General features: G+C 34.9%; 1 protein-coding gene and 1 pseudogene across 1 annotated transcript; both read right to left on the bottom strand.

Moving 5' to 3' along the window:
- Positions 1 to 7,706: 7,706 nt before the first annotated feature.
- Positions 7,707 to 10,496, bottom strand: LOC132270389 (uncharacterized). Its single transcript, XM_059771576.1, has 5 exons — positions 10,371 to 10,496; positions 9,788 to 10,106; positions 9,246 to 9,460; positions 8,985 to 9,149; positions 7,707 to 8,690 (listed from the first exon to the last, which is right to left on the bottom strand). Exons 1-5 carry the CDS (start codon positions 10,494 to 10,496, stop codon positions 7,707 to 7,709), a joined length of 1,809 nt encoding a protein of 602 aa, XP_059627559.1.
- A 1,327-nt stretch (positions 10,497 to 11,823) lies between these two features.
- LOC132270388 (receptor-like protein EIX2) lies at positions 11,824 to 14,180 on the bottom strand (annotated as a pseudogene).
- Between the last annotated feature and the right edge of the window lie 6,061 nt (positions 14,181 to 20,241).

The raw sequence follows: 20,241 nt of genomic DNA, 5'->3' as shown, positions 1-20,241 counted from the left end.
CACAAAAGTATGTCACTAAAGTACAGTAACAACATGGCATCTCAAAGCATATAAATAAGGCATGCTAATGCCACACAACAAGAAAGCAAATGTGGACACACCTCCACCTACTCATGTATCACAACATCATAAATCACACTACTAACATTATAGTAAACGAAACTACAAAAGATAAAATTAATGCAACAATGAACCCTATGGACATCATGTCCTAGAGTGTCTAAGTAAAAGGAAGTCCTAGCCATAAACTGACTCCAAAAACTAAGGCGACAACAACTTGTCTCAAAACAAACGTGAGCCCTCACCACAATGGTAAGACTCTAACAATCCATCTCCGAATCTAGAGGTGACACTATAAGTGACACTAACAATGCAATGCTCTCTCTACCCGAAACATCAATCAATCGACTTGATCCTAAAAACGTCATCACGCAAGGAGAACTCAAAGAAAATGGCAACTATAGCAATACCAACAATAACCAAATTATGCACTACGACTGATCTCCAAAACAACCATCATCATCATTGATCAAAAGGACTATGCCTATCAAGACAAAACCAAGATTGATTCCATCTGAATTGCACTTGTAGCTAGCCAGTACAGTAGCATGACAGTGCAATACACTCGCCCACAAACGTACCCGCCCACAAAAATTGCAATCCCAGAGGAATCATCCTGAACAACCAAGGATTCTAAGAGGTCCATAACCTTATCATGGCCCAAAACCAACAAATCCAGCACTACGGCAACGCCAAATGACTCACCTCACGGGTGCCTAAACAAAAGGTGACTCACCACCTACCTCAAAACCAATACTAGGTCGACAACAACTAACACTACCACGAAACTGTGACTATAATCACCATCAACACCAACTTGTGCCTCAATGACCAATCCCGTGTCATGCCAAATATGCAACACAGTTATACATATACAAATCTAATCTAGCATACATCATATGTCATGCTCTTTACATTAAAATAAATCATGTTAAACAAATAACATGCCACATATAGTACATAGGCATATAAACATGTTATCAAGCCAAAACATGTTATCATGAAGTATATAAACACATAGAGCATTGCAACATAATCATGATATGCACCCAAAACCCGTCGTCTAAGGTATTCAAACCTAGGAGCTCTGATACCACCTGAGACAACCATGGATTTTTCAACCCAATGTGTCCTGTGATGATCCGAAGCGGATCCAAAATGCGGAAGCAAAACAAAAACAAGTCTTAGGGATGACGTACATCTCTAAGGACTTGTTTTTGTTTTGCTTCTGCATTTTGGATCCGCTTCAGATCATCACAAGACACACTGGGTTGAAAAATCCAGGGTCATCACAAGGAAACTAAGTTACCAAATCCTACTGAAAGCCTTGAATCGATTCAAGATGGCAAGTGAAAAATTCGAAGCAATTGTTTGAAACTTGAACCAGTTCCAAAAAGCTTAAATCGGTTCAAGATGGCCAGTCTTGAATTGTAAGGTCAGACACTTAGAAAAAATTCTGTTTTGGGAAGTTTGCAAAGATACCAAGTATGAAAAGTGTTATAACTTCAAAACTCATCTTTCTAATGTGTTGTTCATTCATTTTTCGTAAATCTTAGTATATCAACAAAGTCTTTCCAATTCCGCAACCGATTTCGATCTTGAATTTTGAACTTGAAATTACAACTCGATCGGACTTATTTTGACGTCGAAATTTGTCAATTACAATATTTATATCTCACAGCAAACACATAATGTCATTAAGTCAGAACGCCATTTTCTTTCTAAACTTACATATTAATGTCTCCTCAAGTTCTAAGTAGAGCAAAATAAATATTTAAACTCGTGGAGCTGCTGATGGGCAAAAATTATTGGACTTCTTGGCCTTCGTAAAAGAATATAAAAAAATTTTAAAACTTTAAATACACTTTTAATGTACTTTTTTTAATACACTTTTAATGTAAGGAATAACCTTATTTTTAAACTAAATAATATGAAAATGTATATAAAAAATAAAAAATGCTTCTACTTTTTTAAATTAAAAATAAAAACGTTAATAGATATAAATATAAATAGACGCTAAAACAATAGTTGAGAGTAAAAAGCCCATCTTTGACTGGTCGACCACTCTTCATTTTAGACCAGCCATTGGCCCATATATAAGGGCTCCCGCAAAAATAAGAGGCCCGATATATAAACCAGTGTTGGATTCAAAACTGAAAATCGGAAACTCTCCTTTAAATCGTTACTACGACCCACAGCGCTCTCTGAAGAGCAATCTTTTGTCTCCTCAGAAATTAGGGTTTTTTTTTGTAAGCAGTATCAACGATTTGATCTTTCAATTGCTCGGAAAGCAAATTAGGTAATGTCTCTTTGAACGTACTGTTCAATTGATTTTTAGAAATTTTTGTCCACTACGTCAATTTCTGATTCCCTTCCCCATTTTACGTAATGATGTGTCAATGTTTGTTGAATTTTACATTAATCATATGATCTGTTTGTGAAAACTTTAGTTAGTGGATTTTGTTCATGTTGGGTATTATAATGGTTGATATAAATTTATACAAATATATGAATAGATGATGTAGTGGGCTATGATTTTGATCAACCTTTGTATATTGGGATTGTGATTCAGATGTGCTGTTGGAATATAAAGGTTTAAGCTCTCATGTATATATGTTGGTTTTTGATGAAATCATGCCTACACCACTTGACATTGTGAAATTTATGTGCAATGATATATGAAAGGATTTTCTGGAAGCAATGAAAGCAAATCTCAAAATCAATCCACTATTTTATATTAACATCCTAAGTGAACCAATCCTAACCATCCACTATTTTACATTAACATCACCGTGATCCTAATTGTTGTGAAATACTAATCAATGCAATGGCTTAGCCATATGGATACAATATTTCTTGCCATAATCTGGAGGTGTTTTTTTTCCCTGTTTTTTTTTTTTTTTCCCTGCGCACACTTGCAATATTGTCCCTAGCAAAGCTTGAACGATCAGCCTCCCCTTTGGGGTGGAGAGATCATAACATGTGGTATAATCTGGAGGTTTCCAGTGGTGTAAAGTCACTTCAATCTTCAATTTACACCCTTCACAGCTCCACTACCATCCCAACATCATATCCCCAGATGCATATACAGGGTTTCTATTTTTTCCACGATGCATACTTCACTCGAACTTTGTAATTATTTTATTTTGTACCCCACATATATCATATGGTTGGGCGCACAACAATTTAGCCACTTCTTCCAACACAATTGACCACTTCTTCCAACACCATTCTAAGTCGCCGATTCGATGCTCCCAAATGTAACATGAGGATAGTTGAGGATTCCAAAGTTATTAATTGCCAGAAGATGACTTACTCATATAAGGCGGTTTTAGGGAAAATTGCAGAATGCAATTTTAGTTAGGCCTAAAAGCTAGCTGCAGCAATTGTTACCATATATATAATGAGGAGAGACTTAAGAGGATGGTGGCTGAGAAATTATTGACAATTTTTTGCATTGTGATATCATCATACATGAGGATGGATTTAAGAGGATGGTGGCTGAGAAAATATTGAGGCTCTTGTAATAGTTACATATTCATTGTTATGCCTTATATTCGAATTAACCTTGTTCTTTTCTTTGTAATCAGTCTGGTCGTGCTTTATATTGGATAATGTTGGACCTCGAAAAACAGTAAGCCATGAATCAACTAAATATTGAGATAAGTGAATGGCTAGCATAAGGAGGACAGTATGATTAGCACTCAAATTTTCTCTGGTTAAGACCAATTATGTTTTTCTTGGATCAATAACTCTAAGCAGTCCTACATCTTAGACTAGATGGTCAAACCAGTTGAACTGTGAAGAGTCCTTTATGGTTATTAGATGATAGGATATTTGAAATTCTTTGAAAAGCAGTAAATGTTCAATGTGCTGTCAAGACCAGACAGTCAAAAACTGTTGTGAACAGATCAAAGAACCAGCTATTCCAGACTCCAACTTCCTCATCTTCCTGGCATCAAAGCAGTTTTGAAAGATAAAGAGAAAGGAAATGTCTAACAAGTGAGACAGGGCCATGGGATGAATGGGATTTTGAACTCATCTTATTCAAAAGTTACATAAGTCAACTTTTTACCTGTATTAACAAATACATAACATCTTCACGCAGCAGATTTCTGCGTATTTATTTGTATGCAACAGTGCCAAGTTTTCTGGAAACAATGTAAAAATTTCCAAGTATAGATCTTTTTTAATGTCTCATGGATTCACTCTTGTTTTAGCTTGTAAATGTCAATGTACTGGTCTAAGATGCTTAGTAATCTACTACAGTGTTATAAACTTTCTCAAGTACAAACAACGATCTTAAATTGCCTTCTTTTTCCACTTTGATAAACGTATAAGATCCAGTTGTTTCTTGAGTACAAACAATGATCTTAACATTGCCTTCTTTTTCCACTTTGATAAACATACAAGATCCAGTTGTTGCAGCATGATTCCAGCTGTCCAAGATAAACGTATTGTATATGAATGAAGAGAGGTGCTTTTGTGCATCCACTGTGATTTGTTTAGTAAAAAGTTGCTTCGGTAATCTTTTTGTATGCATAGGATTGTTTATTAGTTGATTGTCCACAATTGTTGTTGTTCCGTCCTTGATTTGTGATGATCATCTACTGAACTTTTTCCTGTTATTTTCATTGGATCAATGAAGTTTATCACCTTTTTTTGTTTTTTGGGCCTTTGGAAATAAAGCTCATGGTTTACACCCTTCACAGCTCCACTATCATCCCAACATCATATCCCCACATGCATATACAGGGTTTCTACTTTTTCCATGATGCATACTTCACTCCAACTTTGTAATTATTTTATTTTGTACACAACATATATCATATGGTTGGACGCACAACAATTTAGCCACTTCTTCCAACACAATTGACCACTTCTTCCAACACCATTCCAAGGCGCCGATTCCATGCTCCCAAAGGTAACATGAGGGTAGTTGAGGATTCCAAAGTTATTAATTGCCAGAAGATGCCTTACTAATAGAAGGCAGTTTTAGGGGAAATTGCACAGATGCAATTTTAGTTAGGCCTAAAAGCTAGCTGCGGCAGTAGTTACCATATAATATAATGAGGAGAGACTCGGGCACCTTAAAATGACAATTTTTTGCATTGTGATATCGTCATTCATGAGGATGGACTTAAGAGGGTGGTGGCTGAGAAATTATAATTTGAGGCTCCTGTTATAGTTGCATATTCATTGTTATGTCTTATATTCGGATTAACGTTGTTGTTTTCAAAGAAGTGTGCTTTTGTGCATTCACTGTGATTTGCTTAGTAAAAAGTTGCTTCAGTAATCTTTTCGTATGCATAGGATTGTTTATTAGTTGATTGTCCACAATTGTTGTCGTTCCGTTCCTTGATTTGTGATGATCATCTACTGAACTTTTTCCTGTTATTTTCATTGGATCAATGAAGTTTATCACCTATTTTGGTTTTTGGGGCCTTTGGCAATAAAGCTCATGGTTTATAAGAAATGGTTTGGTATGTATATACCCATATGTTACATTTGATTTTCTGAGATTTGTGGGAATAAAAAAGAAATTTCAGAATGATATAAAGCCCATTGTCAACTCCTTTACTGGTTCAGGTGTCTGTATATTTACCATTGTCTTCCTTGCAATTAAGCTGATCATTGATTGTGTAACAAATGGTTGGGAAAATGCTTTATAGAATTGGATGAGGGATCTAATTTAATATTAGAAATATTTTTGTCTGGGTTTTCATTAACTGTCTTTGCTACAGAGATTTTTCTTTAATACGGAAAACATACTGCACAAATATAGAAATTTTCCTTAACTCTGTTATTGGACCACTGATTACTTGAAGAGGACAACAAAAATGGGGTTTTTCTTTCTTTAATTATTATTTTTTATTTGAAAAGTAACTTGGTAAAATTGGCGTACTCTCAAAACTTGGTAAAATTGGCGTATTCAATTTGAGAGCCTGACTATCATTATATACAAGCGAAAAATTACAAATATGGAAAAGAGAATAAAATCAAATCAAAATAAAGAGAATAAAATCAAATCAAATCAAATCAGAATAAAAATAAAATCTTTAAAAATTAGCCTATATTGAAGACCCAATAAATCTGCCATAATCGTTGAGTCAACTTATAGATAAGATTTCCTACACTCCCCCTCAAGCTGGAACAAATATCTTGACTAAGTCCAGCTTGACTATGGAAGACTGGAGAAGAGAAAGCCCAACAGACTTTGTGAACACATCTGCAGTCTGTTCTGAAGAAGGAACAAAAATAGGATTAATGATACCCGATCGAACCTTCTCTCGAATAAAGTGAATGTCTACCTCAATATGTTTCGACCTTTCATGTAAAACAAAATCAGAAGCAAGCATAATGGCTGATTTATTATCACAAAATAGCCTTGAAGAACCTTTCTGTACAAAACCCAACTCTCCCAAAATTGATTGAAGCCAAAGGAGCTCACAAGTATCTTAAGCCATAGCTCGGTATTCAGCTTCAGCAGAGGATCTAGAAACAACAGCCTGCTTCTTACTCTTCCATGATATGAGATGATTACCATAGAAAGTACAGAAACCAGAGATAGAACGTTTATCTGTCTTACATCCAGCATAGTCTGTATCAATAAAGCATGAGAGTCCAGACTGATTTCCTAAGGCATAGAACAGACCAAGACTAGGGCACAACTTAAGGTACCTTAAAATATGGTAGACTGCATCCATATGAGCTAAGCGAGGGGCATGCATGAATTAACTAATCACACTAACAGCAAATGTCAAATCGAGCCTTGTATTAGTCAAGTAGATAAGACGACCTACTAAACGTTGATACACGGATGGATCTGGAAGTAATTCCCCTGACTCAACAGAGAGTTTAAGATTGGGGTCCATAGGAGTGGAAGAGGGTCAACACCCAAGCATGCCAGTATCTTGAAGAAGATCCAAAACATATTTCCTTTGAGATAAAGAAATTCCACGACGGGATATAGCAACCTCAATTCCAAGAAAATATTGAAGAAGACCTAAGTCCTTCACATCAAAGGACTTTTGAAGATAAAGTTTTGCCTGAGCAATCCCTGAAGCATCATCACCTGTGATAATGATATCATCCACATATACCAATAACATAATGCAACGACCATCAAAGCGACGTCGAATAAAACAAGTATGGTCTGAGTGGCAGCGCACAAAGCCTATGGATAAAACAATATCGCTGAAACGACTAAACCAAGCTCTAAGAGATTGCTTCAGACCATAAAGAGACTTCCGTAGCCTATAAACTTTCCCAGCATACTCCCCCTCAGCCCGAAATCCAGGGGGTGGATCCATATATATAGTCTCAAGTAAGTCTCCATTAAAAAATGCATTCTTGACATCTAACTGATGTAGAGGCCAAGAATGGGCAGCAGACAAGGAGACAAGCAGTCGTACAGACGTCAACTTAGCCACAGGAGCAAAGGTAGCACTAAACTATTTGCCCGGAATCTGAGTAAAGCCTTTTGCCACCAACCGATCCTTATACCGATCAATAGAACCATCGGCTAAGTACTTCACATTAAAGACCCATTTGTAGCTAACCGTTTTCTCCCCAAAAGGTAAAGCAACAAGTTCCCATGTATTATTATGGTGTAAAGCATCCATTTCTGTTGTCATGGCAAACACCTAATTGGGATCCTGGAAGGCCTCTGACACAGATCGAGGAATAAAAATGGTCCCAATCTTACCCAGGAAGGATTTATATGCACCTGAAAGACCATCATAGGAGACATACTGGGAAATAGGGTGGTTAGTGTTACTAGAAAAACCATACCAATTAGGAGGATGACGATCACGGGTAGGATAACGGGAAGTACGTTCAAGAATTATAGGAGCAATAAGAGAAGGAGAGTTACCTGAACCTGGTATTGAAGATGATTCTGGCAGGGGAGGTTGAGTGCGATGGCGACGAGAGTAGACCTGCAAAAGTGGAGGGGAACCCTGCATAGATGGAGAATGAGATTCTAGGACAGTTTCATTTTCAAAGAGAGGAACAGGACGGGCAATAAAAGAAATCTCCTTCTCCAGATCACAAGAGAGAGAATCATGTACCATAGAATTAGTACTATAAAAAGGAACAATTTCATGAAATGTCATATCAAGAGAATGATACATATGTTTGGTCATAGGATCATAACAACGATAGCCCTTTGACATAGCATAATACCCCAAGAAAATACACCTAATAGATTTATCATCAAGTTTATGATGAGAAGGACTACGGTTATGAACAAAACAAGTACAGCCAAAAACACAAGGCAGAAGGTGAAACAATGTATAATCAGGCTGGAGAATCTGAAGTGCTACCTTACCACCCAAAACTCGACTAGGAGTACGATTAATCAGAAAAACAGCTATAAGAATAGCCATGTGCCAATAGAATTTAGGCACATGCATACCACTCAGAAGACATCGGACCACAGACATAAGATGACAGTTTTTGCGTTCAGCCACGCCATTTTGCTCAAGAGTATAGGGGCAAGTGAGTTGATGTAAAATCCCCTTTTTATTAAGTTCAGACCAGAACTCATTCGAAACATATTCTCGTCCATTATCAGAACGAATATTACGGACAACAATGTTATACCGGGTTTTGATCATTTGAAGAAACTGGATAAATAAAATAAACACATCAGATTTCTTTTTCAATAAATAAATCCAAGTATAACGAGAATAATCATCAATAAATGTCACATAATATCGATGTCCAAAGAAAGCAGTAACTGGGGAAGGGCCCCAGACATCAGAATGAATAAGATCAAACATACTAGGAGCACGACTCATATGAGAAATATAGCTAGTTCTAGTATGTTTAGAAAGTTCACAAACTTCACATTGAAACTTATGGTCCTTACATGCTTTATTTAACGAAGGAAACAATAGATATAGATATTGAAAGTTTACATGCCCCAAACGTGCATGCCACAGACTAAAAGTGCGAAAAGAAACATCATAAATACTAGAAGTAGGTAGGACAGAAGCTTGAAGACTCATTCCTGGTGGTTCCCCAAAGTAGTAAAGCCCATCACGCTCATAACCCCTACCAAAAATCCTCTTCGAACAAAGGTCCTGCAACAAATAGTGATCTGGTAAGAATATAACTGCACATTGGAGGTTTTTTGCAAGCCGGCTAACAGATAAAAGGTTAAAGGAAAATTTAGGTACATGAAGGACAGATGAAAGAGTAATATCAGGAGACAGACAAACATCACCCTTACTGTGAATGTAAGATGTAGAGCCATCCGCAAGATACATAGATTGGGTAACAGGTATGACATTAAAAGAAAAAACTGATAACTCACCAGTCATGTGATCATTGGCCCCAGAATCTAGAACCCAAGTGGGCTGCTTGGCCTTAACATGAAATGCAGTAGGAGTACCTATAACAATAGTTGCAGTGGGAGTAGTTGAAGGAACATTAACTCTAGAAGTAAGGAAGCTAAGTTGGTCCTAGATATGCCTAATTTGAGACTAAAACTGGCTCAGTCCAGGAAATATAGTAGATCCACCAGTAATAACAGGAGATTCTGCAACAGCCGCAGTACGAGAAGAACCAGTTCTAGATAAACGGTTCCTAGAAAATTTTTGTTTCAGTTCAGGATGAAGTTTGAAGCAACGAGCCTTAACATGTCCAACCCCTCCACAATGGTGACAAATAATCTGACCTCCAGAAGCTCATGATCCAAAGTTGGCTGCAAAAGCCATACCATCCCAAGCAGGCTCAGACACTGGTACAAGAACAATTGAGGGCTGAATTAAACAGTGCCTGCGTGCTTCACCATTAACAGTAGCAAAGGCTTCCAACAGGGATGGCATTGGTGATGCATTCAAGATCTGAGACTTTAGTGGTTCAAATTCTGGGCGTAATCCCATCAAAAACTGATAGGTATGCTGACGATCAAGACGTTTGACAAGAAGAGAGGCTACCTCAAAAGGAAATTCACTGAGAGGCTCATATTGAGCTAGTTCCTCCCAACGAGATCTCAAATACCCAAAATAATCAGTTACAGACAAATTCAGGCCTTCCTACGAGGCCTTAGCAATATCTTGATATAATTCAAAAATACGAGCATCATTCCTAGAATGAGCATACATTTGATTCAAAGCAGTTCACAAGTCATTAACAGAGTCATAAAACATGAATATATTATAAATGCGTTCCTCCATAGAATTAAACATCCATCCTAAAATGGTGCAATTGTCCATATCCCACTAAGCATATTTAGGATCTTTAATATCTGGCCTCTTTTCAGTACCTAAAATCCACCCTGATTTGCCTTTTCCACTAACATAGAGGCGGAGGGAACGAGCCCAAGATGCAAAATTACGGCCATTCAACAGCACACTAGTAACTCGTTGAGCTGGTGTGTGTTGTGCCGAAAAGAGAGTTTCTTTATTAGTACTTGATTCAGCCATAATATTAAATAGATCAATTCAACATATTACCAATAATTTCAAATAAAGGAGGAATAAACCTAATTTTGATCAAACCAAGAAGCCGGAGACACGGCGGTCAGATCCGAAAATGCTGCCGAATGTCCCGGCAGCCCCAAAAAATTACAAACACGTCTTGTGACCCTTAGTGCATGAAAAAGACTAAGGGAATACCCCTACAGGGGTCGAACCTAGAGTAGATTAACTCCCCCTAGGACTGTCGCAACAGCGACCTGAAAAAGAGAGAAGGTCTGTGAAAAAAAAAATAGGGAAGGGGTTGTAACGAGATAGAGAGAGATATTAAAAGAGGCGGTGAAAGAGAGAGAAATGGGGGAGGCGTAGGTTTGAGGCTCTGTTACCAAAAAGTAACTTGGTAAAATTGGCGTACTCAATTTGAGAGCCTGACTATCATTATATACAAGCGAAAAATTACAAATATGGAAAAGAGAACAAAATCAAATCAAAATAAAGAGAATAAAATCAAATAAAATCAAATCAGAATAAAAATAAAATCCCTAAAAATTAGCCTATATTGAAGACCCAATAAATCTGCCATAATCGTTGAGTCAACTTATATATAAGATTTCCAACAATTTGTGATAATAATTAACAATGAAGTATTCTTCTGTGTTTTTTTCCAGAACTTTGCTTGCCTAATCAATTTCTTGTAGCAACATCACTTCTATCATAATGCATGCATGCCTCGCCTCCAGAATTGACACATTATATGATTTTATTCTTCATTGAAATAACATTCTGCTAATACAAACGATTTATTTTCCAGGAAAAAATAGGGTTTTTTTCCAAAAATTTCAAGTGGATATGCTATCACGAAGAATGGATATGCCAAAATTATCCAACCACAAGCAGATACATGGTTCATATTGGTGCACTCACTTTCCGACATTCATTGTCAGTCAATCTCCTAATAATAAAGGGGAAGAATCATAGGGTGTGTTGCCACAGTTGGACGTAAAGCAAGCAAATCCCCTAATTCACTTGGAAGAGAGTAAACATACAAATCTCCACATAACCTTTTATGTCACTTGTCCATCTATTATTTGGGAGGGTAAGTTATATGATTACAAAAATCTACTTCACTCGTGTTCTCTTTTCCTGTCATTTTGATGTTGTTTGTGTTACTGATGATGAAGATAGGAAATTGATGCAAGAGAAATATGAAAGCATAATTCAATCATCTATGTATACAGAAAATCACAGATTACATTATAGATTAATAAAGATCACAATTTTTATTTATGTTACTGGATCATCCACATGAACATATAACGCTATGAACTACACCAGATATTGTCCATGAACTAAAAACATACAAATCTCCATGACTTGTTAAACAGAAATGGACCAACTACACCCCAAAAGCCCACCACAAATCCTAGTGCCATACTAACATAGAACCAGTCCACTGCAAATCTATCGCCTGTTTTGTCTGCTCCATTTTCAATAGCAGATGGTGTATCATTAACACTGCAGTTGTTATTAACAGGAGGTCCACATAAACTGTTTCCAACATAACTGAATGCATCGAAACTTTGAAATTAAGTGTTTGATGGTATTTTTCCACTCAAATTGTTGTAGGAAAAGTTCAAGTGACTTAGGAATGTCAAACTTGACATGCTTGGAGGGATTTCACCAAAAAGTTGATTCATGGAGAAATCAATGGCTTCTAGTTGTTCCATAGCACCAATATTCTTTGGAATTCTTCCTGTCAAAAGATTGTATGACAAATTTAATGAATGAAGCCCTCGGAGACTCATCAATTCCTCAGGGATCTCTCCTGATAAATTGTTATTTGAAAAATCCATGCTCGTAACTAGTTGAAGAATAGTGCTATATCCTGTCATTTGTCCTTTGATTACCAATAATGCATTCTCTAAAAAACCTTTAGAAGGGAATAAAGTAGAATTAGGCTGGTATAACATTTGTTCACTTGAGTTTTGTTGTATGGCCATAGCGCTAAAATTCATGAAACATATTGGTATACTTCCCGAAAAATTATTATGTGCAAGGTCCAAGATTCGTAATATGGCTTTGAAACTTATTTGATCTTAGGATAAGAATCTTGAGATATGAAAGCCTTTCTCCTATCCATGTGGGTATACTTCCTGAAAATTCATTTTCATCAAAATAGACAGCCACTAACCTTGTGCAATTTTGCAGTGATGGAGGTAATTCCCCAGCTAGGCTATTGTTTCGTAAATGCAACGATTCGAGAAAATCTAGAGATCCCATGGAGCTTGGGATTTTGCCACTTAGATTGTTATTTGATAAATTTACGAACTCCAAATTATTCCAACTTGCCCAACAGTTGGACAATTCTCCTGACAAAAGATTCCTTTCTATATTAAGAAGTTGCAGGTTTTTAGATTCATCCATCTTGTAACACAGAAAGTGAGAAATAGATCCAGAAAATGCATTGTTTAAAAGATCTAGTGTCGATATATTTGACGACAAACGAGACAGTGTACCATTAAAGTGGTTGGAACTTAAATGCAATGAATGGAACAGATGCGGCTAAAAGCTCATCTACAATCTCACCATGGATATGATTGTGAGAGAAATTTAAATAGAAAATCTGAGATGATAAGTTCCAAAACCACCTAGGAACGGTACCCAAAATTTCTGTATGTGATATGTCTAAAGACACTCATATTTTCTGTGAGTGAAGCCGATAGGGAAATTGTGGACCTAACCGACATGACCTAAATGAGAATTCCCCAAGTTGGAATGGAGGAAACCAATTTGGACTGACACTCAAGAACAATTGATTCCCAAATCCGTCGAGATACTTCAATCGTGTGAGGTTGGCGAAGTGGACTTCAGAGATGACACCTTGTAATGAATTTTGTGACACAGAAAAACTCTCTAGATGTGCAAGTTGGACAAAATTTTCAGGAAGGGGTCCACTCAAGTTATTGTGTCTTAAATAGAGTTTCTATTACATCTAAAATGCAACTGGAACAAATGTTTGAAATCTCCACTATATCACCACCAATTTCAACACTTTCCAGTCCAAGTACTTTCAAGTTGCAAAGATTTTCAAAGGATCTTGGCAAACTTCCTGTGAAGAAATTCGATGACAGATCAAGATACTCAAGATGACTGAAATTAGATAGCCACTCAGGTATTGTAGAATGAAAAGAATTGTAGGACAAATCAAGGTATTCAAGAAGGCTAAAACTAGACAGCCAAACAGGTATCTCTTTTTGAATTTTGATTTTTTTTTTTATTACTCACCGTATCAAATGGGACGATATTATATGTATAAGAAAATAACACACACACACAAAACAGTGAGCAAATTATATCTATTTGCTTTAAAATGAAAATAAATAAAACTGAAGAACAGTAAGGCAAAAACAGTGAACTCGGATTGTTCACTTTGAACATATATATATATTTTTAAACAGAGATTAGGAAGAACAAAATTAGCAAAACAAAAATAAAATAAAATAAAAATGTCAAAAACAAGAACCAATGAGAGATTACGATATCTTAAGCTCCCAAAGGAACCAATGAAGCTTGGAATCTGAATCCCATTAAAATAGTTGCCGCTAAGATCCAAGTAAGTCAGATGCTTCAACTCCTGTAAGGATGGGTTTAGCTTACCTCCAGTAAGCCTAGACCCCTGAAAATCATATTCATTTCTAATTGCCTCAAAAGTTTTTGCAATTGCAAAGTCTTTTCATTATAAGTTAGATATGACGGCTTTGCTCAAAGTCTTTGGCTTTGCTCAAAATTTTTGCGTGTGATCTGAGCAAACATCTTTTACAATTCCATTTCACGTCTCCATGGGTACATGGAACATTTATTTATACATGTATTTATTTTTTCGAAAAGTTGGAATATTTGTTTTATTTCATGGTGCGGAGTATGCTTTTATACATCCTAACTATAATTTGTTCATTTGAAATTGCAATAAGCGGAAAAAAGTAAGGTGAGATAATGATACAAGGGTATGATACAAGAGTAAATTGCAATAAACTTGATTGACTAGGCTGGCAAATGGCAGTGAACCCTTATGTTCTGTTTTGTGACAACCTGGGAGTCATACCCAAGGGTGCAAGGCTGGGTATACATAAGAGTTTTATATGATCGGTCGGTCATATGTTTTCGATCCACTTAATAATTTCTTTAAAACAAAGTACAGATGTTTAAAACGATTACTAATATCTCATTAATATTGCTCAATAGAAGAAAAGAGATAAAAAAAAAATAAAAGAATGTAGAAAGAAAGTAAAAATAAAAACATAGAAAATATAATTTTTATTCTGGGTTGAAGACAGGATAATAAGGTACCTAAATATTCATTTTAGGGCTATCAAATTGTAGTTATGTAAAGAATTTGACTAAACAATTTACATGATTTGTAAGCAATCAAGTAGGTTTGAATATATATAATACATATATTTATGACCCACTTTGCACTAAGTGTTATTTGATAGTTCTTTTTTTTTTTTGTCCCGGTCAATCTTACGAAGTAAAAGTTAATTTTTCTTAATAAAATAGGACCCATTGTATGGTGATTGGTGCTAAAGACGTTATGAACGGTATATCAATCTCACAATGGGATCCATCTCGGTCACTTGCTATTATCTTCCAAATTGCACCAAAGTTTTTGCAATTGTGATGTCTTGGATTATATGTTAGACGTGACTGTTTTGTAGAAAGTCATTGCGTATGGCTTGGGCAAAATATTTTCATAATTCAATTTCGAGTCTCAAAGTATTTGGTCTTTGATTTGCATAAATGAAAGGACCACTCTCCTTTGTCATGTTCTTCATTCTATATCTGCATACCCTATAAGTTAATAGCTTACTAAGCAAAAGTCAAATTTTCTTAATAAAATAGGACCCATTGTATGGTAACAGGTGCTAAAGACGTTATGAACGATATATCAATCTCACAATGGGTTCCATCTCGGTCACTCGCTACTATCTTCCAAATTGCACCAAAGTTTTTGCAATTGCAATGTCTTGAATTATATGTTAGACGTGACTGTTTTGCAGAAAGTCATTGCGTATGGTTTGGGCGAAATACTTTCATAATTCGATTTCAAGTCTCAAAGTATTTGGTCTTTGATTTGCATAAATGAAAGAACCACCCTCCTTTGGCATGTTCTCATTCTAGAACTGCATACTCTATCAGTTAATTACTTGAAATATTTATTTCATTTTAGCGTTTCGTTTAAGTTTTAATCATGATTTCTTAATTTGAAATTTCAATTTGTGGAACAAGTAAATGAAATGATGATACGAGTGTGTGATAAGTTCTTATCACTTCATTGACTAAGCTGGCAAATGGCTAGATCAGGCCACGGTGCAAGTTTTGGTTTTACAAAAGTGTCCAAATAATATCCAATGGTTGAATGACACGTGGAATGATAATTCTTTTTAACTATCTTGTTGACTATTTTAACAATTGTTCAGTAAAAGGAAAAATAAGAGAATATAAAAGAAGAGAAAAATAAATACATAGAAAATGTTATTTTTCTATATTTATATGCTTGAATGTGAATTGCCAAAAGAAATCAAATTAAATAAATAATGTATTTGTTGCAGTCATTGATGAACTGAATAAACTTGCTCCCTCTATTATTGAATTAGTGCGACATGTCTCTCCTCCTAAATCTCAACCTATTCAAACTCATAGAATTAGGAATGCATGTCTTTCCTTCTCATAAATCTAAATCTAAGAATTTATTTAAATGGTCTAAAATCTAATTCTTTGTTGGACCATGAATATGAATCCGTAGATCCAAAAACTTGTGTAATAAAAAAATTACCTAAGAAAATAATAATAAAATAGAAACGAATTAAAATTTGAGACAGACTCAATTAGAATCTCCAACTTGGCTCAAATTTATCAAACCAAGAGTGGAACAACTCATGCAGCATCAATATTGTACAACTCTTATTGTCTTCATGTCATTTAAACCATATGGATTTTCTCACCAATCCATCGTTACTAAACAAGCCTATTGATTGACACCACCAGTAACAAAAGCCTTGTGCACTACATATTAAGATTTCTAGATCTCCTTCATCACCGGCCCTAATACCACTTGTTGGGAGGAACCGAAGGGCGGGAACATAGAAAACTAGTGAAAAATAAATAAAACAATTACACATAAACACAAGTTATAACATAATTCTGCCAAACTCTTTTTTGGCAATTCTTCATATTGTACCCTATGAGACTTCCGGTTGCTACCAGTGTTCACTCTACCCGTACCTACTTCTTCTACCCACGAACTCCCTTGTCTGTATAATTAGGAATACATGTCTTAAATTCTCATAAGTTTCAATTCGATTATTTATAAATCCAAAACCAATTTCTTTATTGGACAAGAATTACGGTTGTTGAGAGCTCAAGACTCGTTTAAAACGAAATTATCTATAAAATAGAACACTAGAATAAAAACTTAATTAGAGTAGGAATTTGAGACACATATAACAATTAACACGAAGCATTTGTTCTTCTGGCTCGAGGATAAAACATCAACATGGGCTGAGGACCATGGGCTGAGGACCAAAGAATATGCTCAACAAAAAGTGAACTTTCTTCCTGAAAATATCTTCAGCATTTTGTTTCAAAAAAGTAACAATTTTTTTGGAAGGTAAAATTCTACCATTAAAAGCTTTTAAGATATTTGAACAATGGAAGGTGTAATGATTTTTTCAATTTCAGATTTTATTTTTGAGAGATCAATAAATATTGAGACAAGAATATAAAAAAATTACAAGCAAATGCATTCACGAGATAGTTAAAATATCGCCAATTAAAAATAAAATGAGAATAGTAGAGTAAGACGAAGAATAATTGTACTATGGAAATAATGTTGTGTCATATATTCAGTCAATCATGGAACGAAAAAGGAAAAATTAAAAAAAAAAATTCTACCTACAAAACTAGATGAGTGCAACTCAGTCAGTCGATTTTCTGTAGTTCAAAAAGCAATTCTGTTTCACAGCATCAATTTATGATTACCATTGGTGTCCTTATTTTGTATTGATGTGTTCATATTACTTGAATTTCTTATTAATCAGATTCGGTTATTAGTAATTCTTTTTCATAATGAGTTATAAGGATCTCTTTGTGAAAAGGTGTTTCCATTTATGAAAAATGTTAAATGAGTACAAAATTTGCTGCAAAAGGAACGGTGTATTTCTTGTAGATTATTTTTATTTCATTTATGTTCATGTCTACATCATATTTGACTTAGAAATGTAACATTTGCCCATATATATATATATATATATATATATATATATATATATATATATATATATATATATATGGTTCACTATATCGGATATATATATATATATATATATGTATGTCAAAATCCACTAGGTGTGTATCAGTTATGGTTCGCTGTATCGGTCAATACATAATGTATCATTTGGATCGTAGTCCTTTTTAATTGTCTGATACTATTATACACCACATGAATTGGTCGATTTACACCGATATTCGTTTGAATCCGTTACACCGCAATCGATACCACAACTATGAACTATGGTATCACTATTTATGAAACACTTTTGGTTTATAAATGATCTTAATTATGAATATGTAAGAAGACTAATTTTATTATAGAGAAAGTATATTACTTTTATAATTTTCTAAAATTCATTTTTATACTACTTATTCGGCCCCAAGTCAAAACTTTCGTTCCACCCAGAATTAAAAGTTTAAGCTTTCAGAAAACAAAGGGCTATGCTCTTAAGAGGTTCCTGTTCAATAAAGTTGGATCTTCTCCCTCTTTTCTTATTTTTTTTGGATAATTAATTTATCTTAGGGTTAATGACCCCCCCCCCCCCCCCAGCTTTGGCCACTTTTCACCCTCAAACATCTTTCGAGTTCCACTTTTCACCCTCAAACATCTTTCGAGTTCTAATTTTTCGTCAAAGGCTCCATTAAATATGTGAGAAAAGATAACTTTACCCCTAAATTTTTAATCTCATTTATTCCAAAATATCATATTGCTTGAATGACAATTATACCCCTACACTCACCTACCACCACCACCATGGCCGCCGCCACCACCAATCCTTTAATCTCTCTCTAACCTCGTACCACCACCCACAATCGGCACCTCCACCACTCCTCACCCACCATACAAAATAACCATCTCCGCCTCTTCACCGCACCACCCACAATCAACACCTCCACCACTACCACCCACAATTGTCATTCAAGCAATCTGATATATGCTTGAATGTGAATTGCCAAAAGAAATAAAATAAAATAAATAATGTATTTGTTGCAATCATTGATGGGCATAATAAACTTGCTCATATCATTAGTACCGGTAACAAGCTTGTAGGGAAACGTGCAAGTTTTAAAAACTTTTTGAGAGATTTTCATACATAGATCTTAATTCATCACATAGAGACAAGTTTTATGCAAAAATAAAATATGATGTATCATTCAATTAATAGATTGAATACTTACATCAAGGTTTGAATAAACCTTAAATCTCTCCTATGTCTTCTCCTCGGATCTCCATCTTCTTGGTAATGGTTTTCCCTAAATCACCCATAAGCCTCCATGAATGACCTTGGAAAACTAGGCTTGTGGGAGCCTCCATTAAATGAGAACACTAACCCTAAATTTCTAGAGAGATAAAATATATTCATTTTTCTTCCAAAAGTCTCTCCAAAAATATACATGGATCATGTATATATAAGCAACATAAAGATAAGGAAATGAAACAATAAATCCTTCTCAATCTCTAATTATCATATCTCAAATCTAATAGGATTCTAATATCAAGTTGGGCTATGAGTGACAATCCTTTGCGCTTATTATTTTCTTGGTTACAATGAATTAATAATTGGCCCAATCCATGGACCCAATTCAATTAATTCATAAATTAATTTCTACTCCACTAAAAGAAATTAATTGAACTCCAATTAAATAATAAATAACATCTAAGTCAATATTGTACTTTGACCCCTCTATGCATAATTAGTTATCAAATAAATAAAATCATCAATCCGACTACTTAATTAATATATTTATTTTGGTACCTTTAATTATTTCTGGCTTGATCACAATAAAACATTTGTTTGACAAAAATAATAATTTAAATAAATAAATATATAATAAATCATTTTGTCTAAAAACACACGAAGGCCTTCGAATTTATTTTGTGATCAACCATAATCAATACAAAATAAATACAAGTAGCAATGATACAAATATTGAAAATATAACCCTCTAACTATTAATTACATAATTACCCAAAGTACTGGTCTAAGAATTTCGAAGATTCCGCCGAATAAATCACAGTAATTACTAATTAATAAAAGAATCTATACTTCTCCCATGCTTAAGAGTCAAATCTCATGACGGTGATAGGGAGCAATTACATACGACGGCTCTCGCAATATATCTCAACCAAATGCGGATCCAGTTCAAGTCTTAGTTAAAAATGAGTCCATCCATAATTACTGACTATGAACTATTTATGATTACTATTTATATTCATGTATTGATCACCATCACATATATATATAAATATCTCTTGTAATCAAGTGGACACTATCAATTCCATAATGAATTGAAACATAATACATTGAATTCACTAATTGTATAAATCATAAATATTTCAAATATGTCAGGAACATATGTCATTATAATCCAAATAGGAATTTGTTATGTCAGGACATATAAATCCCAACAGCTCCCACTTGCT

This window comes from Cornus florida, unplaced genomic scaffold, assembly GCF_030987335.1.
Source record: "Cornus florida cultivar Cherokee Brave unplaced genomic scaffold, ASM3098733v1 CherokeeBrave_3.0.0_Hap2_Chr08, whole genome shotgun sequence".
Classification (NCBI taxonomy): Eukaryota; Viridiplantae; Streptophyta; class Magnoliopsida; order Cornales; family Cornaceae; genus Cornus; species Cornus florida.
This window is presented reverse-complemented; position numbering and strand designations above follow the sequence as displayed.

Coding starts and splice junctions, on each gene's coding strand:
- LOC132270389 (XM_059771576.1), bottom strand. CDS start 10,496: ATGGCTGAATCAAGTACTAATAAAGAAACTCTCTTTTCGGCACAACAC. Junction 10,107..10,370: donor CTCGTTCCCTCCGCCTCTAT/GTTAGTGGAAAA, acceptor AAGGCCTCGTAG/GAAGGCCTGAATTTGTCTGT. Junction 9,150..9,245: donor CTCTTTCATCTGTCCTTCAT/GTACCTAAATTT, acceptor TATTTGTTGCAG/GACCTTTGTTCGAAGAGGAT.